The 22,500-nt window shown below is 36.1% G+C and overlaps 2 protein-coding genes across 2 annotated transcripts in view; one reads left to right on the top strand and one right to left on the bottom strand.

The window, feature by feature from the left end:
- bonsai (28S ribosomal protein S15, mitochondrial) overlaps positions 1 to 1,593 on the bottom strand; it is a 131,866-nt gene extending 130,273 nt beyond the window's left edge. Inside the window, exon 1 of the mRNA XM_068392178.1 lies at positions 1,341 to 1,593. The gene's annotated coding sequence lies outside the window, so the exon portion shown is untranslated. The remainder of the gene's footprint in view (positions 1 to 1,340) is intronic.
- Positions 1,594 to 11,554: 9,961 nt separating this feature from the next.
- Positions 11,555 to 22,500, top strand: part of LOC137657031 (aminoacylase-1-like) — a 20,829-nt gene continuing 9,883 nt past the window's right edge. The window contains exons 1-5 of the mRNA XM_068391388.1: positions 11,555 to 11,757; positions 15,712 to 15,881; positions 16,928 to 17,099; positions 17,796 to 17,942; positions 18,255 to 18,442. Of these exons, the coding sequence (XP_068247489.1) occupies positions 11,682 to 11,757; positions 15,712 to 15,881; positions 16,928 to 17,099; positions 17,796 to 17,942; positions 18,255 to 18,442 (753 nt within the window). The 5' untranslated portion in view covers positions 11,555 to 11,681. The remainder of the gene's footprint in view (positions 11,758 to 15,711; positions 15,882 to 16,927; positions 17,100 to 17,795; positions 17,943 to 18,254; positions 18,443 to 22,500) is intronic.

Here is a 22,500-nt window from a genome sequence, read left to right as displayed (position 1 = left end):
ATGAAACCACACTACGATCACACCGGAATGCTAATTTGTTGTAATCTATACGGCACACATTTTCACAATTAGGGCACTTTTTTCTGCCAAAATCAAACCATGACGTTGAGCAAATGCAATTAGCAAATCAACTTTCCCTGAATAATGTACACAAAAATCCCCATAAGAAATAAAGCAATTGCCACAAGTGACACAGTCGGAACGGGATGAAGGTCCTGCTAATTGCTCCATACTTCACGGCAAAATGAGCTTTTCAGTTTGAAGGGAGATCCGAGACGTGCAAAAATATTCCTCCGCGGAACTTCACGTAAACTGTGGTAATTGGTGGAAAAATAGCAGGGATAAGTGAAGTAATAAGTGTCGGCATTGGCTAGATTTGTAAAAACCGCCATGATTGGTTTTCAAATAGTGTGACGTCAAGAAAACACCTGTTATTGGTTAGAATAGCATTGAGAACTAGTCTGCCATACGCAGTAAGGCGGTGAAACAGCTCATTTTAGCCAAGACATCACACAGGAAACAAAAACAAACACTTAGAAAAAATCCAAGTGAAACATAACTATACACACGAATATCTTCGTTAAATAGAAGCTGCTCATATATTGACTATTATATAAGCGTTCTATATGATATAATAGTGAATTGTAGGTGTTTAAATTCTTCAAGATCTTCCGCGGAACTCTCCTACACATTTACCATATATATATATATATATATATATATATATATATATATATATATATATATATATATATATATATATATATATATATATATATATATATATATATATATATATATATATATATATATATATATATATATATATATATATATATATATATATATATATATATACACACACACACACACATATATATATATATATATGTATATATATATATATATATATATATATATATATATATATATATATATATATATATATATATATATATATATACATACATAAATTTTATATCCTTGTATTTGCATTGAAGTTAGATCGTCGGCAATGTTTCTGAGGAATCCATTTATTAGCATTAAAAGTTATTTTGAATTTGTAATAAAAACGGTCAATCAATATAATTGAAACAAATAGCACACTTTTCAGAAAATTTAAGCAATAAAATATGGACTTTTTTCTTTTTCTTTCTCACATTTGCTTACCTCACATTTTTTTTATGATAGAATGTATTTATGTTTTTTTTCCCTAGTTTAAATTCACATAGAAGAAGAAGAGGATCGAAACTCCCCGAAACCTCAGATTAATATTATGATCTTCAGTGAAATAAAAGCTTGAACAAAGGGGAGATAATTATATAATTATATAATATTACCTTAACGGTTAATCCAGCGGCCAGTAATCGTCGAAGTTCCAGATTGAATTTCTTTAGGTAGTCAATACTGGAATCCAGCTGTGTTAATAAAAAGGATTCCAGCTTTTAAAGTGTCACTAGATCGTGTAGAATTCCTTACTGAAACTTGAGATGGATTTTCTCTCGTTAGAATATCTATAACAATGAACTAGATAGATTTTAATAATCACCACTTACATCTTCACTGAACGCGTATTGTGAAAACATCAATAATGTAAAGTTCCTAGTTATCACTATCGTTGCTAAAGACATACTAAGTAACGAAAGGGAAATCAGAATGATCGGACTTCTGAACAAATCCAGGGATCCTAAAATTTTACGTCAACGTGTGACGTCACCTCGAATGAACGTTGCTTTCTTTGGATTGCCTATTTCCATTCTGTGGAGGTATTCTATTGGAAATACTTACTAACTTACTTTAATGACTATTCTCCTTGCCCTATCACATACTGTACGGAAATAGTGAATTGAAGTTGCGGTTATAAACACAGGAAGGACATGTCCGCAGCAGCTGATGGTGATTATATATATATATATATATATATATATATATATATATATATATATATATATATATATATATATATATATATATATATATATATATATATATATATATATATATATATATATATATATATATATATATATATATATATATATATATATATATGATAAATAGACGATGTGTCTCCAGACAAACTGTCATCTAGATAGTTTCCAGGATAACAAGAAAAATGCATTTACGTTTCTCCATTCATCCTTTGGTGTCAACACGTGCTTCGAATCACTTCGTGACGCTTCTTCAGAACTGCATTGGCGTCTACGCCTTTATAACTTTTGTTGTGTGTAAATGCTCTTTGGACGTAAGCACTCACTACTGACTTTTTGTATGCTTCGAGGTATTCCCTTTGGCATTTAAGCATCTACATGCGTTGGTTGATTTAGTGTATAGATATCGTGAATTGGTCATCTTGTTTAATTAGGGCATCGAGGAGAGACAGGACTTTTTCTTGATTAATCAGTAGTGAAATTGAAGGAATTTCTCCTTAGTTTGTCAGCTAACGCTTCTGTCTCTTCTTTGTGTTTTATCGTGAAGGATATGTCATCAATATAACGTCCATAGATATTTGGCTTCTTGTGTTGCAAGAAGGTCTTTTCTTCGACGGATGACATATACCTATTGGCAAATAGAGTCCCAAGAGGAGATCCCATGACTACAGTCCACAATATATTGCCCGAAATAATTGTCCACAGTAAGAGAGGAACGGATGTTCCATAGTGCTGGACTCCAACATCTCTCTAACAACATTCGCAGATGTCTAGTACTATGCTTATGGTTTCCTCGACAGTGAAGAGACTTTCCACATCGGGAGAGGCAATGCATTCTAATCAGGTCTTATTTCTTGTAATAATAAGTCAATGAACAAACACCACTGCTGATTTGAGTGAGTAGGCGACACGTATGACAGTGGGGGAAGAGGATAACATTCAAGATCTTCCCCAGTGTTGCCAGATGGGTTAGTTTAAAAATCCCTAAAACTCGTGATAAAAAATCCCCAAAGCCGCCTAAAAATCTCCATTTCCAGAAATATATTTTCTTCTAATATAGAAATTTCTGACTATACTTCATGTAATTGTAAGTAAACTAATTGCAACAATATAATGGTTTACTCATCTCTGTTTCTTCTTCATGGAAATATGTACAGAATATCGTCACCAGTCATCAAAAATCCCCAGATCTAGAGATAAATTTCCCAAATGTAAGTATAAATACCCAAATCTAGGAATAAATCCCCATATCTGGCATCACTGATTCTTCCCTGTTTTGGTGGAAGGTGAACTGATACCAGAGAAGATAAAGTTTTCACCGTACCATACAAGTACTGTACCCGGGGTTCTTTGAAGGGCTGTTCGTCCACGATACCATATATAAATTGACAAATAGAATTTTGAAACTTCTTACCTTTTCATTTTTTTATTTCTATAGGATATAATTTCAAAATAATTTGTTATAATCTTTGTAGAGCAGTGGTTCTCAACCTGGGGAAAAAATTTTCTCCTGGGGGGAAATTTGAAGCTACCAGGGGGGAAATAATTACACTGCCTACTAACTAAAAAAAGGTATCACGTGATAAAGCTAGCCCTGATATTGATACACTGGTGCACAAGAAGCAGCCTCAACTTTCTCTCTAACTCAATTTTGAAGTAGAAGAATAAACAAAAGTCCTTTTATTTTGCGACTAGCCGCTCTCCATATACTGATAAACAAATAGTTACAGAGTAAAATGGATAGAGCGCGGTTAGTAACAACTAATATATATTTCAGTTTCTATATTTTCATCCCAACAATTCATTTAGATTTTTAATTGCTTTTTGTTAAATGGCACAAAGTCCTCCCCATGACCGAGTTGGTAGCGTGGTGGGGAAGGGTCTACTCTATATTATGTATTATGTACGTTTGTCTGTGTGGATAACTTATTTTTCTCTATATGTATGTATGTCTCTGGAGATTATCTTCTGTTCTCTCTCTCTCTCTCTCTCTCTCTCTCTCTCTCTCTCTCTCTCTCTCTCTCTCTCTCTCTCTCAGGTCACGAATAATTAGTTATTGAACCAAGTGTGACGGCCCCGAGAAGGGTGTGAACTCAAAGGCAGATTGGAAACGACTGAGTTATATTATTGTGGAACACTCTCCTTATATACAAACCTCAAGGCAACAGGACATGACAAGTTCAAAAGACAGACAATATCACAGAGGAAAAACCAGACATGAATTTTCATGTTCGTTTTAGTGCAAGGGAAGAGCAAAGATACAAGCATAATATATACAAAAGGAATTATGTACAATTGTGTGAAACACGGTTGGTACATGGCTCCCCCCCTAAAAATGACATACTGTACATGTTAAATAGGGCGCCCTGATCTAGAGAGGCGAACTGTAGGCGGGTCATCTGGCAGAAGATGAGCAGGTTTTAGACGATCAATGGAGACCCAGTCTTCTTTGCCCCGAATGTTTAGGAGGAATGCTTTTGGACTGCGTCGGATCACAAGGAAAGGGCCCGTGTAAGGGAGCGTTAGTGGTGGCTTGCTGGTGTCGTTGCGCAGGAAGACGTGCGTTGCAGAGTGCAAGTCCGTTGGTATGTGATGCTTCGCTGGGGGCTTGTAAGTCTGGCGGCACGGAGTAAATTTTCCCACGACGTGACGTATGCGCTGGAGATCGTCGGATGAGGTTGTAGAAGGAAAAAATTCGACAGGGACGACCAACGGGTCGCCATACACCATTTTGGCTGAAGAGACGTCGAGGGCGTCTTTAGGAGTGGTCCTTAGTCCCAGGAGGACCCAGGGAAGCTGAGTAAACCAGTTGCAATCCTTGCAGCGGGACATCAAAGCTGCTTTGAGGGTGCGATGAAAACGTTCAACCATTCCATTGGCAGCGGGGTTGTAGGCCGTTGTCTGATGTAGGGTGATGCCCAGGAGATTCGCTAATGACGTCCATAATTGAGAGGTGAAAGTGGTTCCCCTGTCAGAAGTAATATGATCAGGGATACCGAATCTTGAAATCCATCCAGAGAGTAAGGCAGATGTACATGAGGCGGACGTTGCAGTTTCCATGGGAATGGCTTCAGGCCAACGAGTGGAGCGGTCAATGACGGTAAACAGGTAACGATGTCCTTGTGATGTGGGTAGGGGGCCTACAATGTCGACGTGAATGTGTGCGAAACGACGCTGAGGTTGAGGAAAGGTGCCCACTCCTAAATCCGTGTGTCGATGTACTTTGGAAGTTTGGCAAGAAGTACAGGCACAGACCCAATCCTTAGCATCCTTAGAAATGCCATGCCAAATGAACTTTGCCTTCAGCAGCTGTGCAGTAGAACGGCACGAGGGATGTGAAAGGCCGTGGATGAGATCAAATACCTGTCGGCGCATGGGAACAGGAATCCAAGGTCGCGGTCTACCAGTACTGACGTCACAGAGGAGGGTGGTGTTGGAGTCTTCGAGGGGAAAATCCTGCCAACGGAGGGACGTGCAGGAGGTCCTACAAGCTTGATACTCTGGATCCTGTCGTTGGGCTGCAGCCAGGGCGTTGTAATCCAATCCCAGTTGAACGGCAGCCAACGTGTTTCTTGACAGGGCATCGGCAACAGGATTCATTTTCCCAGGGACGTATTGGAGGGTGCAATTGTATTCAGTCACGGCGGAGAGATGTCGGCATTGACGGGCGGACCAGGCGTCAGACTGTCGAGTGAAGGCGTGCACCAGAGGCATGTGGTCTGTGCGAATGACGAAGGGCATACCTTCTAAGAAATGGCGAAAGTGACGGACAGCCAAGTGCACCGCCAGCAATTCTCGATCGAAGGTAGAATAACCCGATTCTGCCTTGGACAGTTTTCTGCTGAAGAAGGCCAATGGGCGGGTCGAGCCTTTGACCACCTGCTCGAGTACTGCACCAATAGCGACATCGCTGGCATCGGTGGAGAGAAGAAGAGGGGCGTGTGGGATAGGAAAAGTGAGAGCCGCAGCAGTTGATAGGGCCTTCTTTGCATTGCAGAAGGCTGCTTCTTGAAGGGGACCCCACTTCAAGTCCTTTGGCTTGCCCTTGAGGGAGGCGTAGAGGGGAGCAAGAGTGGCGGCAATGGCTGGCAGAAAACGGTGATAATAGTTGATCATGCCCAAGAATTCCTGCAGAGCTTTGACTGTCGAGGGCGCGGGGAAATTCTGAACGGCTGCTACCTTCTCAGGTAGGGGATGGACTCTTTCAGGAGTGATACGGTGCCCTAAGAACGATACTTCGTTGGCGCCAAAGGTACTCTTGTCGTACCGGACTACAAGGCCGTTTTGTTGCAGGCGGTCGAGCACGATGCGCAGGTGACGGAGGTGTTCCTCTTTTGAGGAGGAGAACACAAGTATGTCGTCCACATAACATACACAGAAAGGGAGGTCCCCTAAGATGCCATCCATGAGACGTTGAAACGTTGCCCCAGCATTACGAAGGCCAAAACAGGAGTAATTGAAGGTGTATGTACCAAACGGAGTGGTGATGGCGGTCTTGGGGATGTCTTCTGGGTTCATAGGCACCTGATAATACCCCTTCAAGAGGTCGAGCATAGAGAAAACCTTCGCTTTGTGCAGGTAGGAGGTTACATCGGCAATGTTTGGGAGGGGGTAGTGATCCGGTTCTGTTTGCATGTTCAGACGCCTGTAATCCTCGCACGGACGGAGGGAGCCATCTTTCTTCAGAAAGATGTGTAAGTGTGACGACCATGGGCTGGAGGCCTTTTGGCAAAGGCCCATTTTCTCCATTTCGGCGAACGTCTGTTTGGCGGCTGCCAATCGTTCCGGTGCCAGACGTCTGAATTTTGCGAAGACTGGGGGTCCCGTCGTCTTGATATGGTGATAAATACCGTGCTTGGCAGGAACCGTGGGCGTTTGGCGAAGTTCTGGACGGAAAACTTCCGGGTACGACGTGAGGAGGTGGGCGTAGGCATCCGTGGGTGCGCTGATGTGGAGAGCGAGGTTAGAGGGGGTGGGTTGAAGAGGTGTCGACAAGTACGAGTCTGCGTTGACCAATCGTCGGTGGGCGACATCGACCAGAAGGTGGAAATGAGAGAGGAAATCCGCACCGAGGATTGGCATTGTGACGTCAGCAACGAGAAACTTCCAATTGAATTTACCGTTTCCGAACGATAATGTGAGGTTCTCGTAACCGTAGGTGGGTATCGCAGATCCGTTGGCAGCTACCAAGGGGACGTCGGCAGATGTAGACAGACTACGTTGTGCCTTGAAGAGTTTCCTTGGCAAAAGAGAACGACAAGCACCCGTGTCTACCAAAAATCGCACGCCCGTTCCTGCATCCGGTAAAAAGAAAAGATCAGAAACATGGGAGGCCACCGCCACAAGCAATGGCCTACTTACACGTTTTTTGGCCACTGACAATCTTTGGCACATTTCTCCGCGGTTGCCCCGAATCTGAAGTGGTAGTAGCAAAACTGCGGCGGATGGGAGGTAGTAAGTGGCTGTAGAAGTCGTTCGTTGGGGCGCGAGCGATTGGTGGGTGGTGGGCGGCTGTGTCGCCGCTTTGGCACGTCACGGGGTAGGCGTGTATGTCCTACGGCATTCATGTCAGCTTCGGTTGACGTTGAATAGGCATCCTCGTCGTCAGGGGTGGAGGCGTTGATGGAGGTCTTGAAGTGGCTGTCCATAAGGGCGTCGGCGTTGGTCATCAAGTCCTTTATGGGTAAACTATCGACATTGGGTATGGCAGCGCGTACAGGTTCAGGTAAACGGCGTATCCAAAGGGCACGGAGTAGGTTCACCTCACGAGGAGAGCCGTCTGCGGCAGGTTGAAGGCGAGCGATACTGGTCATTTCCATGAGGGCAAGCGAAGCCCTTTGGTCCCCCAACGGTTGTTGCGAGAGCTGAAAAAGCTTTGCTATACGGGCGGCTGGCGACGGAGAGTAATGCTGCAGAAGGTATGATTTGAGGGCGTCATACGCTATTGGGGTGTCTCCTTGTTCACAAAGCCAGTCGGATATTTCTGGGAAGGTGTCCTCGGGTATCGCCGCGAGAACATAATCCGCTTTGGTGGTTGAGCGAGTCACGCCCCTGATACGAAAGTGGACTTCAGCGGGTTGAAACCAAGCAAACGCCTCTCCGCTGGCAAACGATGAAAGTTTCAATGAGTCGGCCGCGGCGCCAACTGATATAGTCTCCGTCATAGTACCAACGATGGAGGGGCGAGGGAGGTGGGGGTGGAAGGCAGTGGGAGCGAGTCGACTTCCGGGGTCACTAATGTGACTGCGCCGAGAAGGGTGTGAACTCAAAGGCAGATTGGACACGACTAGGTTATATTATTGTGGAACACTCTCCTTATATACAAACCTCAAGGCAACAGGACATGACAAGTTCACAAGACAGACAATATCACAGAGGAAAAACCAGACATGAATTTTCATGTTCGTTTTAGTGCAAGGGAAGAGCGAAGATACAAGCATAATATATACAAAAGGAATTATGTACAATTGTGTGAAACACGGTTGGTACACAAGCAACCCTTGAATTACAAAAATGACGTCGCAATAATAAGGGTCACGAGGTTGAAAGGGGCTGAAGAGCAACAGCCGGTGAGCGCTTGAAATGGAAAGTGGCGTTGCACTGACTTGGGTCGTCATTCTGAATTTTATATTACATCAGGAAGGAATCTTTTTTTTTTTTTTTGGGGGGGGGGTGGATATTGGTGTTATAATAATAAAGGTCATTAGAGCAGTGATGAAGGATGTAACTAAATATGTATTTGAGTCGCGAGAGCAAAGATCAATTCTCTCTCTCTCTCTCTCTCTCTCTCTCTCTCTCTCTCTCTCTCTCTCTCTCTCTCTCTCTCTCTCTCTCTATATATATATATATATATATATATATATATATATATATATATATATATATATATATATGTATATATATTGTATGCATATATATATGTATATATTATATGTATATATTATATGTATATATACACTGTATCTATGTATATATATATATATATATATATATATATATATATATATATATATATATATATATATATATATATATATATATATTATCATTATTATTATTATTATTATTATTATTATTATTAAGCTACAACCCTAGTTGGATAAGCAGGATGCTATAAGTTCATGTGCTCCTACAAGAAAAAATAGCCCAGTGAGGAAAAGAGATAAGGAAATAAATAAACTACAAGAGAAGTAATGGACAATTAAAACAAAATAGTTTAAGAACAGTAACAACATTAACATAAATCTTACATGAATCAACTATAAAAACTCTAACCCAAGACAGTGGAAGACCATGGTACAGAGGCTATAGTACTACCCGAGGCTGGAGAACAAAAGTTTGATTTTGGAATATCCTTCGCCTAGAACTACTTACCATATCTCAAGAGACTCTTCTAAGCTTAACAAGATCAAATTCCCCACTGAACGATTACAGTGCAGTAGTTAACCATTAGGTGAAGCAGAATTATTCGGTAATATCAGTGTAGTCAGGTGTATGAGGACAGAGGAGACTATAGAAAGAAAATGCCAGACCATTCGGTGTATGTGTAAGCAAAGAAAAAATGAGCCGCAGCCAGAGAGTGGGATCAATGTAGTACTGTCTGGCCAGCGGTAATATCTCAATGGGTGGCTGGTGCCATGAGATCAGTTTTGAGGATCTGATTAAAGAATTTGCAATTAAAAAATGCTGGAGGAAAAGTAAAAGTATACATATATAAAAATTAATACCTTTCTTATTGTCGGTTTTGTTTAATTTTGATGGATAAGATTTTGTGTTGTTTATTATATAAAAAGAAGTAGGAGGAAACTTTTGAAATGTAAGTGAAAACATAAAAAACAAACACTACTTTCTTTCTTATAGTTAGTTTTGTTTGATTTCGATGGATAAATCTTTGTGCAGTTCATTATGTTTATACTTTGAAATACACACATGTATGGTGCATCAAAGTCTGAAGTGCTCAGGGCCTCTAAAAAGATTAATCCGGTTCTGGTTGTGTCTTATTTTTAATGTAGAACGTTCGTTTTCAATCTCATTCAAAGCGTGCACTCAAGGTCTATAGATGTATATATAGCCCCTGTGTGCACTCACATTTCACGTCGAACACGGGAGAAGTGTTTTATTTTCAAGGTGAAGAAGTTTTAGTAAAAAGATAAACCAATTCAAGAGTTGATAAACGCAGAAATATACGGATGAAATTATGATATTCCATCAAAAGAGGATAATTTCCCAGTGGTGGCCTATCCCTGAATTAAAGCTTGTCAAAATGAAACCAGACTTTAAACAATCACAGATAGATAACACCGGAATTGTTAGAAATAGAAAAGAATTTACAAGTTGTTGATATAAAGAAAAATAATTTTATAACAATCTTCCATCGCCGTCTTATCAATGCGCATCATTAGCAGGAAAGTGATAAGGCGAGAATGCCTTATCCGTTTGCATCGTTATGTGAATGATGAGTTCACTTCTAGATGAAGAAGTGTGGCATGAGATCTGTGGAAATAGATTTGTCGATTTCGCCTTTTCGTCAAATGTGGTCCTGAAATATCTTTACTGAAATGATCATGAGTTAGCAATATTGATTAAAAGTATAGTGCTGAAACATTCTGAAGTATTCTTACGTAAGTAAATACTTTAATGCATCATAAGGCTGGCGATGACTAAGATTTAACGTCGACTATTCTGGTCTGTTTACATCTCTTCCGACTAACCAAACTACATTGTGGTTTTCTTAGGTCGTAATCATTGTCTTTTTTTTTTATTTCAAAAAGTATCATAAAAGAAATCAACCACCGAGTAAGCATAAGCATATCATAAGACATGATGCAATACTATTTGCACACAATGGGAGAAACAGCATAAACAACAGTTATATAGCCCACACTCTCGAAGCTCAGGAAAGCCCTTGACAACACCCAACGAGTCATCTCGAATTCCTCTCACTTCACGTAACACATAAAAACTAAAACAGTAATGTTGAAATGGCGATCTTAGAACCTATGTTTAACCTGAACAATGTAGGAGGTTCTTTGACATCAAGGGAGAGATCAATGTTTTTTTTTTTATAGTTTGTTTATGAAAGTTGTTTTTTAATGATGTTACTGTTCTTAAGATATGTTGTTTTAATTGTTCATTACTTCTCTTGTAGTTTATTTATTTCCTTATTTTCTTTCCTCACTAAGCTATTTTTCCTTCTTAGAGCCCCCCGGACTTATATAATCCTGCTTTCACAAATAATAATAATAATAATAATAATAATAATAATAATAATAATAATAATAATAATAATAATAATAAATCATTAGGTCTTTCTTCTATTATTCATCCGTTTTTTGTATGAAATAAGAACTAAGGTTGTGACACGAGCAGAACTGGTAGACAAAATAAAGTGAAGAATAGGTTTATCCAATGATAAAAGGAGAATATAAAAACTTTATTCTATCAACTCAATGAACAACCAATATGTTAAACAGAAATTGATCTGCGCTTCATATCTTTCTATCGTTCAAGAAAGAATATCAAGACTTTTAAATAGAAATGCACTGTCATGATCAAAATTATGACTAGTGCCCTATTAACGTATCATGTAACAGACCAACATGCAGCGCAATGATTCATGGTGCAGTCATTATACTTCAGCACGGTAGCTGAGACATTGAACCTCTCTCAGTACTAAGCCAGATTCTGGCGAGCGTTGGTTTACTTCGGACGTAGAAACACAGAGACCGTCGTTGATATGTGACCACTGCTATGGCGGAAAATCCATCTGTAACCAATTTCAGGAACTACATTAGAATCAGAACTGTTCATCCTAATCCGGATTACGGTTAGTTGAAATCGAAACTTTTCACACACAAAATTTTCATATTAAGTCGTTAGCTGAAATTAAAATCTAGCACAAAATTTGTTTCCGAAATTTGTGTACACTTGAAAATGTTTCGAACTATGAGCTAATAAGTGCTACCAGTAAATAAAAACCGAGAGCCAAGACATGTTTCGAACACTCTTGTGAAGTAGTGAAAGTGAGGCCATTTTTGGAAGAAAAAAAAATCACTTTCAGGTATAATCTACAAAAGGATTGTGTTACTTTATGAGTGTGGTGACTTAACATAATTACCATGGCACCCACTTATCACATACAGGTAGTAGGTTGGCCAGGGCACCAGCCACCCGTTGAGATACTACTGCTAGATAGTTACGGGGTCCTTTGACTGGCTAGACAGTACTACATTGGTTCATTCTCTCTGGTTACGGTTCACTTTCCCTTTGCCAACACATACACTGAATAGTCGGGCATATTCTTTACAGATTCTCCTCTGTCCTCATACGCCTGACAACACTGAGATTACCAAACACTTCTTCTTCTCTTAAGAGGTTAACTAATGCAATGTAATTGTTCAGTGGCTACTTTCCTCTTGGTAAGGGTAGAAGAGATTCTTTAGCTATGGTAAGAAGCTCTTCTAGGAGGACACACCAAAATTAAACCATTGTTCTCTAGTCTTTGGTAGTGCCATAGCCTCTGTACCATGGTCTTCCACTGTCTTGGGTTACAGTTCCCTTGCTTGAGAGTACTCTTGGGCACTCTATTCTATCTAATTTCTCTTCCCCTTGTGTTGTTAAAGTTTTTATAGTTTATATAGAATATATTTATTTTAATGTTGTTACTGTTCTTAAAATATTTTATTTTTCCACGTTTCCTTTCCTCACTGGGCTAATTTCCCTTTTCGATCCCATGGGCTTATAGCATCCTGCTCTCTCAACTTTCAATAATAATAATAATAATAATAATAATAATAATAATAATAGAGATCGGAATAATCATGAGATAGCTGATAACCTAAATCTCTCTTTTTCACACTCACAAAAAAAGGGGCAAAAATGTTTATCTACGCTGGTTGAATTGTCACATCCACTTCAATTAGTTTGAAACATTTCATTGATAACGATAACACAGACAATATCGGGCTGTCCAAGGCTGCGCGCGACCAAGGGCGCGACAAGATACAGTTATTTTTCATGGTCATTCATATATAGACCTTGATTATATCCTTGGCTTTGGCCCAAGACGCCGAATGTATATAAAGGTGAAATTCAAAATTTAAGGTTTGACACCGTTAAACCTCACAGTTAACGAACCGTTGAATTGCGGGGTATTCATCCGCTGGTCACTTATTGTATTCATATTTGCGGATAAACCTGGCCAGCAGAGTATAATCAGTAATCAAAAAGTCAATATCAAAATTTAAAAAAAACGTTAAACTTAAAAGCTTAAGTACAAAACTTCACGTCCACTAAAAAGCATTGTAGGCTATATTATTTCGTTACACTTGCAGAGAACTGTCATAGCTCTGCTATTTTATTAACACTGCTCAAAATAATGTTGTATGAACAGAAGTGAAATCAAATCCGCTTGGTGAGTAAAATCATTAAGAACATCCCGATGTTTTGAAGTCGTATAAGGAACAAAGATCCCAATAGTCACAGAATGTATAAAAATATTATATACATACATTATATATATATATATATATATATATATATATATATATATATATATATATATATATATATATATATATATATATATATATATATATATATATATATGTGTGTGTGTGTGTGTGTGTGTGTGTGTGTGTGTGTGTGTGTGTGTTCTAAACATGCTGTGAATAGTTTAGGAGAGATAAGTTCTCTCCCATCTAATTCCTTTTTCAATCTGAATTTTCTTACTATCTTTATGTAAGTTTAAGATTGCTGTATTTACTGTAAAGTCATCTTCAAGTGTTCTAACATAAAATCCTTCTATTCCTTATTTTTGAAGGGCTTTCATTACTACTGATGTTTTGACAGAATCAAAAGCTTTTCCACGGTCTATAGCTGCCATACATAGTGATTTGTCCTACTCTGTTGATTTTTCCATGGGCAGTTGTTGAATACCTCCAAAGCCTGCTCTCTTGGTTAATTAAAGTCTAGTGGTCTTTCTATTCTGCCTAATAGGATCTTTGTAAATATTCTATTTATTACGGAGAGTAAACTTATTGGGCAGTAATTTTTTCAGGTCTTTTGTGTCTCCCTTTTTGTGAATTAGCATAATGATAAAGTCTTTTTTTTCAAGCTGTGGGTATAGAACATTCTTGCAGACATTTGTTGTAGATTTCAGCCAGTTTTACTACTATGAAATCTCCTCCATCTATTATTAAATCAATTGTTAGGTCAACTTCTCCTGCTGCTTTGCCTCTTTTCATGCCTTTCATTACTTCCTTCACTTCTATAGTTGCGTTTTGTACCGGCTCAGGTGTTTCATTATTTCCAGTGAAGTTATTTCTTATATCAATTTGTATAATATTATATAGAAATCATCTGCAATTCTTACCACTCCCTCTTCATTGTGGATAATATTTATATTTTCATCATTTAAAGCAAACATCTGTTGGCACCCTGTTCCAAGTTTTATTTTCATCAATTTATTGCCTATTCCTTTCTTTAATGTTTCCTCAATTTTGGTCTGATTGTGTTTACGATCATCTTGGGTTTTTAGCTTGTTTATTGCTTTGAATAGTTCTACTAATTCTAATCAATCTCTCCTGGATTTTACTCTCATTTCCCTTACCTTAATTTAAAATCTTTTCTTTATCAGGTTTTTTTGGTCTTTTCTGAGAGTTTTCCCTGATATTGTTAGGAGCTCTTCCGCCTATCTCTTGTGCTGATTCTTATACAAATTTTGTTAAATTAATGTTCATTTCTTCTTTATATATATATATATATATATATATATATATATATATATATATATATATATACACACAAAGATATATGTATATATATATATATATATGTATTAATATATATATATATAATATATATATATATATATATATATATATATATATATATATATATATATATATACACACACAAAGATATATGTATATATATATATATATATATATATATATATATATATATATATATATATTAATATATATATATATATATATATATATATATATATATATATATATATATATATATATATATATATATATATACATATATATATACACATATATATATGAATATATATATATATATATATATATATATATATATATATATATATATATATATATATATATATATATATATATATATATATATATATATGGTGTTTCTTATATACATGCGATGGAAAATTTGCCATAGAATAATAGGGAGGGAGGGTTATGATAAACTACATGAAAATGTCCATCTCTATTTTTTTTTTTTTTAAACCTGGATTAAATAGATGTAATGTCACACCAGTGTATAGATGGCCGGTCTTTGAGGTTTTAATGTTAAAGATTGATATGTGTATTAAAAAAAGCTGGAAAATATTTCAGGCAATTAAACAAAATAATTTCATAAAGTTCATCGTTTTGAGCTTCATCTGAAAGTTTTTTCTAAGGTACCTGTCAAAACATACTCAATGGAATCCTGAATTTTGATAGCTTAATGTCTCAATCCTTTAGGTAAATATAAATGCAAGGTTTGAAGATAATATGAACCATTTTACCGATAGGGATTACATATATATTCCTTGAAGGTAATGACTGATAAACGCCTCTGACTGATATTTCAGACTTATTGTCTTTCTTTCCTTATGAAAAATTGTCTTTCAGTATTAACGTGAACGATGAATACCATCGGAATAAGACAAATTTCAAAGCAAGAAATTCATTTTCATTTTCTTTGGAGTAATATTTTATTATATACATTCATCAGCCTACCCATTATTTTGCAGATGCATGTGCCAACTATTTAGAAAGCCAAGCAAAGGAGCTTGGCGCCGAATTTCAGAAGATAGAATGTGTTCCAGGAAAACCCATCGTCTTGATGACGCTTCCAGGTCGAGACCCAACACTAAAATCGATTCTTCTCAATTCGCACACCGACGTCGTTCCTGTTTTCCCCGTGAGTATCAATATAATGTTTTCACACTTGAATTATATCATTATTATTATTATTACTAGCCAAGCTACAACCCTAGTTGGAAAAGCAAGATGCTATAAGCCCAAGGGCTCCAACAGGGAAAAATAGCCCAGTGAGGAAAGGAAATAAGGAAATAAATAAATGATGAGAATAAATTAACAATATATCATTCTAAAAACAGTAACAGCGTCAAAACAGATATGTCCTATATAAACTATTAACAACGTCAAAAACAGATATGTCATATATAAACTATACAAAGACTCATGACTTATAACGTTGCTTTGGTTCCCAAAGTGTGAAGGTCTTTCAAACCAAGAGTTTACTCAGTTTTTGATACAAAAAAGATTACAATGAAATAAGTAAAAGTCGTTTTTTTCCGTATAAGCAACTATCACCCAAAGTATTATCAGCTTTCATAGTATGAAGCCCTTTTGGATTTCTTTTCCATACTACAAGAATGAATCCTATTATTCAAAAATTGCGCTTCGATAATATTCATGATAATATAACAAGAATGACTTCTTTCTTTTTCATAAAAGGAAGTAACGATCTTAACCCATAATCCCAGTAAAGTTTATTCATATGATAAGTGTGAATAATTTTTTTCTCATGACACGTCATTACGTATTCGGTGGCAATATATTGCTCCTACAAGACTAAAACATCGCAGCATGATATGATACGTGCAGCTAAATACCACAAAAATAACCAGTATGATATTTATGTATAAAAAAACAATAATTCAAAGTCTATGTACTTTAAAATATTCATTCATCACTACTCCTCCGAATGAATCTTTCAAAATCAATTTTAGTAATACTAAGAGGAATATTAGCCGTCTTTCGGCGTATCCTGGCAGGTATTTCTATCCAGGAAGTGTTTTATAACTTAGGAAAATCTATAAATACGTGTTATGGCTCTAAAAGTTAATAAGGCCTAATTCTTGGCTCTCTCTCCTTGAGAAAAATACATTCAGGGTTTTACATCTGGCAAGAAGTGCCTAAACAGCGTATTACTCTTCACAGGAACACTGGAAATATGACCCTTTTAGCGCACACAAAGATGAGAAGGGTAACATCTACGGCCGAGGCACGCAGGACATGAAGTGTGTCGGTATCCAGTATCTGGAAGCATTGAAGCGTCTTCGAAAAGAAGGTGCTGCATTTCTTCGGACGATTCATCTAACTTTTGTTCCAGGTTAGTTAGTGTTTGATCTCTCTCTCTCTCTCTCTCTCTCTCTCTCTCTCTCTCTCTCTCTCTCTCTCTCTCTCTCTCTCTCTCTCTCTCTCTCTCTCTCTCTCTCGTCAACAATTGTGACTTTCAATGCCTATTACTACTAGGTCGTGTAAAAGGAATAATACGTGTGTACACCCTTTTTGTCAAAAAATATAACTTCCTAAACTTCTATGTTTGTACAATTCACAATTAGATATAAAGATATTGCTGTTGTTTGATAAGAAATGAATTATTTACTTATGAGTACTGAACTTCATCATTAGTTAAAAGTTAAAATATGACATGCACTTATATGTTACTCTTAGTACTCTGGATATTCCCAATGAAAGCACACCTCTCATTTGAGTTCTGATGACTGATATGTAATTAAGAGAACAAATTAACAATGAAATTACTTTTATTACATTTTAAGGTATTGGTGTTTTCTATAAATGTTGATAAAAGTAACAGACATCATTACACCTCTGCAAGTGTGTCAGGGTCATTAATACACGAAGTTGTTTCTTATATCATTAAAAAATATAAACTAGTAGAGTCAAGCAGATGTTAATAATCCTATTATATGATCACTGAGCCTTTTTACATGTAGCAAACCTTATCAGTCCTGAGTGAGGGACAATAACCCCTGAGGCCAACAGACTGTAATACTTTTTACAGACGAAGAAACAGGCGGTGATGAAGGCATGGGCATGTTTGTCAACACCCCAGTGTTCAAGAAGATGAATGTTGGTTTTGGTCTGGACGAAGGATACTCCAATCCCACGGAAAAGTTCTTCGTCTTTTATGGCCAGAGAAATCCTCTGCGTATGTATTCTTCTCTTGTTTTATATTTAGGGTAAATGTGGTACTAGTTTCCATATCAAGATGTTTTCTGAATGCGCAGAATACTTTCAGTTAACGAAGCAAATCACATCATTTGCGAAGCGAAAAAAAGTTTAACAGAATCATTGTTTTGTACAACTCATGAAGCTTTAACTTCATCTCATCTTTTGCATTTCTAAAGTAATCCTATATAGTCTTATGTAAGGATTTTCGGGAACAGATTGACAGACCTATGCGCTCCCTCTGTATTTGACTCTATCATTCAGTGTCCAAATGATAGTATATACTTTACAGCTGTTATGGTTCGTTGTCAAGGGCAACCAGGTCATGGGTCACAGTTTTTGCCCAACAACGCTGGTGAAAAGTTGCAGAAAGTCATCAATAGATTTATGGAATTTAGAGAAAAGGAGAAAAACAAACTGTCAAGCAACAAGGACCTGCGTCTCGGAGATGTTACAACGGTTAATCTCACAATGTTGAAGGTAAAAAGATAACTAAATACTGTCCCAGGAGTGTTAAATATAATCATAAGACATTATACAGTAACTTAGCAGTTACGTCTAAATTGAACCCATTCATTTATAGAGTTTAATGTATTCAGGAATTATTTTGTTAGCTTCATCCTATTATATTGATATGTCTAATGATATAAACTGACTTTATTAATTCCGATATATTGATTAGAGTATATAAAGTAGATTTGTTAAATGATTCAGGTAATTTTAAATTTGATCCTTGTTAAAAGAAAAGCAATTTAAAACGACACAGGTTGATTTGTCAGTTAAATTATACCAGAGTAAAAAAAAAATAATTATAATATCCTTAGGTTTAAATAAAAGTAATGCTCTATCAGAGTCAGAACTTCAATTTCTAAACTTTCTCTCGTCATAACTACCTGTATTAAGGAAATTTGATTTCAGCAATAATATATATATATATATATATATATATATATATATATATATATATATATATATATATATATATATATAGATATGTATATATACATATATATATATATATATATATATATATATATATATATATATATATATATATATATATATATATATATTTATACATACATACATACATACATACATATATATATATATATATATATATATATATATATATATATATATATATATATTTATACATACATACATACATACATATATATATATATATATATATATATATATATATATATATATATATATATATATATATATGTATATATATAATTTTACAATAGTTCTAATTGTACTGAGACCAAGTGGCAAGTGTTTGTCAATTTTCTTATACAAATATGCATGTCAGCAGATTCGGGCTTTCGCAGACTTTCACGTGTGTAAAGATATGTATTAAAGCATAAACAATGCATTGATTAGAGTCGTGTCACACATGAAAGATAAATGTCTTTTATAACATCTGTATAATTAGCACAAAGAGAACACATGGCAAGAAAGGAAAAAGTACTTTGCATAAGGCGGGATAAGTAAAAAAAAAAACATTATAGAACTATTTAGAAAATGTCATGTAACACCTAAATACCAGATTGGATTATACCAAAACAGAGCTTACGAGATGGGCAATCGGACTTTTCGTGTAATGATCATTTACTCAAACTTGCGTTTCATCGAATGGTTGTTTTGTTGACTAAATGCATCGTTGAAAATGTTACAATTTTGCTGCAAATATTTTTGGGAAGAGAATCAGACGCCTGTAAGGATGTGCAGTTCTGAATTATAGTAGTAAAAACTTCTTCGGTATTAGAGGGCGTTTCCTTTAGCTTCTGTGCATCATTTATTTATTTCCTTATTTCCTTTCCTCACTGGGCTATTTTTCCCTATTGGAGCCCTTGGGCTTATAACATCTTGCTTTTCCAACTGGGGTTGTAGCTTGGCTAGTAATAATAATAATAATAATAATAATAATAATAATAATAATAATAATAATAATAATAATAATAATAATTATAATTTAAGCACAACAGCTCAACAGGCATCTGGTGCGTGAGAATGGGACAGTGGATCACCTTGAAATATATTATTCACTGTCTTATGTCACCCTCCACATCTTCCTCCTTCCTTCGTATTTCAAATGGGCAATGTTCTCCCTAAGTATGTATATCGTATTTACAGTCTTCAAAATTTAAGCGAGTCGAGAATATAAATATTTTCATCATTCCAAAAGTATGTTTCGAGTAATGGATGAATTGTGAAGATATATGGTGAATAACTTTATATTAATGATATTGAATTGTGGACTCTTCATAAAACTAAATGCAATCCTTTTTTTTAAATCCTTATTTAAAATGACATTAGAAGCTAAAAACCTTTCTTATTAATGACTGGAAGTTTTAACAGCCCCATTTACCAAAACATTCTTTCGACTAAACGGCCGTTTTAAGCTAAAAACATATCTTAATAGAAACACTGATTTGTCCTATAACCTCATTTAAGAGATCGTCCTTTCTACGAACTGTCCGGTAAAAAAAAAAAAAAAAAAAAACTCCGGTCACGACAAGATAGACTGAAAAGGAAGTGTGAATCTATAAGATGGACTGATAAAGAAATATGTGGTCTGATTGATTGCTTTTGGGGTTTCTTGAATAATAAATCAATCAATCAAACAACCTACTTATTGAAATTTGTCTCTGATTAAGAGAAGTTAAGGAGTAAGAAGAAAAAACAGATTCCTAGACAGCATGAAAGACAAAAAATATTAAATGCATCGCCGCCAGCTTAAACACTGACGAATTGGGCAGGTCATCTCTATACGAACAAAAAGGAAGCATGTTGTGAAATTTCATCTAAGAAAGTTTTACGTTAAGTCTTATACAGATATCGAGATTTATCATGAGCAAAAAGTCATTCCAGTGCTATTGAGTTAAAATGGGTTAGAGAAATAATCTCACAGAGGATGGGGATCTTTAGAAGAGTTTCATTAAGTCAATGCAGAGGATGGGAGCCAGATTCGCAGATATAGTTAGTTGGGCAATGGTTTTAGCTTAAAAAATTAAGGAAATATTGTTGGTGATGAATTTGATATCAGGTTTTATCTTTACTGATGTCTTCTTACATTACGATATTTGACCTTGTGGTTATTCGATAGAGAGATTAAAGTAGAACAAGATTCCAAATAGGATTTTTATAGGTCTACGCCTCTCTTCCTGACCCCACCTCTGACCCCATAAATAACAAACAAGAAAAGTTTCAGCCAAAATCTCAGTGATAGGGGTAGTTCCAGCACCCTGCCGCTCCATAAGAAAATGAACAGGAAACGTTTTAGCCAAAATCTAAAGACGTTCATCTTATATATTGATTAAATGGGGATAAAGGTAAAGGAATTGCTAAAGTACTGAGGGATTTTGGTAAAATAGGGCCGGAAGCAGTTGATAAATTAGGTAGTGAGTGCAAAATTAACTGCGGGAACAAAATAAAAAAGCGATGCAAATGTACTCGTAGAAATGTGTAAAAGAAGAAGATAAAAGGTGAAAGCAGTGAAGCTTTAAGCATAAGAGACAATAACAAATGACCAATAGGTCAAGGACCTTAGGTTTCTGACCACGAATCTAAATCAAGAAATTTTAGTAACTGATATAAGGAACGGGTCTTTTCTGTTTGGTGGTCGCCACTAATTTCTAACCAAATTTTCATCATTAGTACAGTTTTTAGTGCTGAATACGAATATGACATTAATTTTTTCGAGAAATGAAAAATAGTTGCAAAATAGGAAAAAATTAATGTGAGGAAAGTACATTATTCAAATACAATATTCATTGACCATGGAACTGAGATATGTCCAATAATATTTAAAAAAAAAAAATCTTCATTTCTGTTTCGCTTTCTCCACATATATTCACACAGATATGAATCAAGCATTTGACGGTGAGTACTGCAGTGTTTTTTTATTTCTATGTTTTAAGGAGTGCCATGTGCTCTCGATTTCTTGCGTTTGCGCTCCACTGATTGGATCCACAAAATTTTCTGAATGATTCACTGTATGGTGAATATGGTTATAGCCTTCTAGTTTTTTATGTTTTTGTAAGCAGCCCATTTGTCACATTATTTTACTGCCTGGCTTTATATCTTTTTTTTTATACAGGCCAAAAGAGTTTCTTCATCCCTTTTTTCAACGGCATACAAAAAGACTTCCTTTGTTTCCTTACAAATACCACCGAATACCCATTGTTGTGGCACCATTCTTCCTCTTTCATATTTTCTTTTGCTGAAAAAAAGTCTCGTCAATTTCAACTATCATTCCCTGTCCCCCGATAGGCGTATTAGCGGCAAGTGAAAATGAGGCACATACCTGAAGAGATTAGGGATAATGTAAAGATAATCACCTCTTAGGCCTATGTTAAGTTAAGTTAACTTAACTTAAGTTAATTAAGATTAAGTAATATTTTTTATTTGAATGGGGGTTCGACCCCCTGGTTAGGAGATAATGGTTAGGAGGTTAGGTTAGGTTATGTTGGTTAGGTTAGGTTAGGTTACGTTAGGTTAGGTTAGATTAGGTTAACTTACTTCTC

The sequence above is a fragment of the Palaemon carinicauda genome, chromosome 18, assembly GCF_036898095.1.
Source record: "Palaemon carinicauda isolate YSFRI2023 chromosome 18, ASM3689809v2, whole genome shotgun sequence".
Classification (NCBI taxonomy): domain Eukaryota; kingdom Metazoa; phylum Arthropoda; class Malacostraca; order Decapoda; family Palaemonidae; genus Palaemon; species Palaemon carinicauda.
The sequence above is the reverse complement of the archived record's forward strand: the minus strand, read 5'-3'. Positions and strand labels throughout refer to the sequence as shown.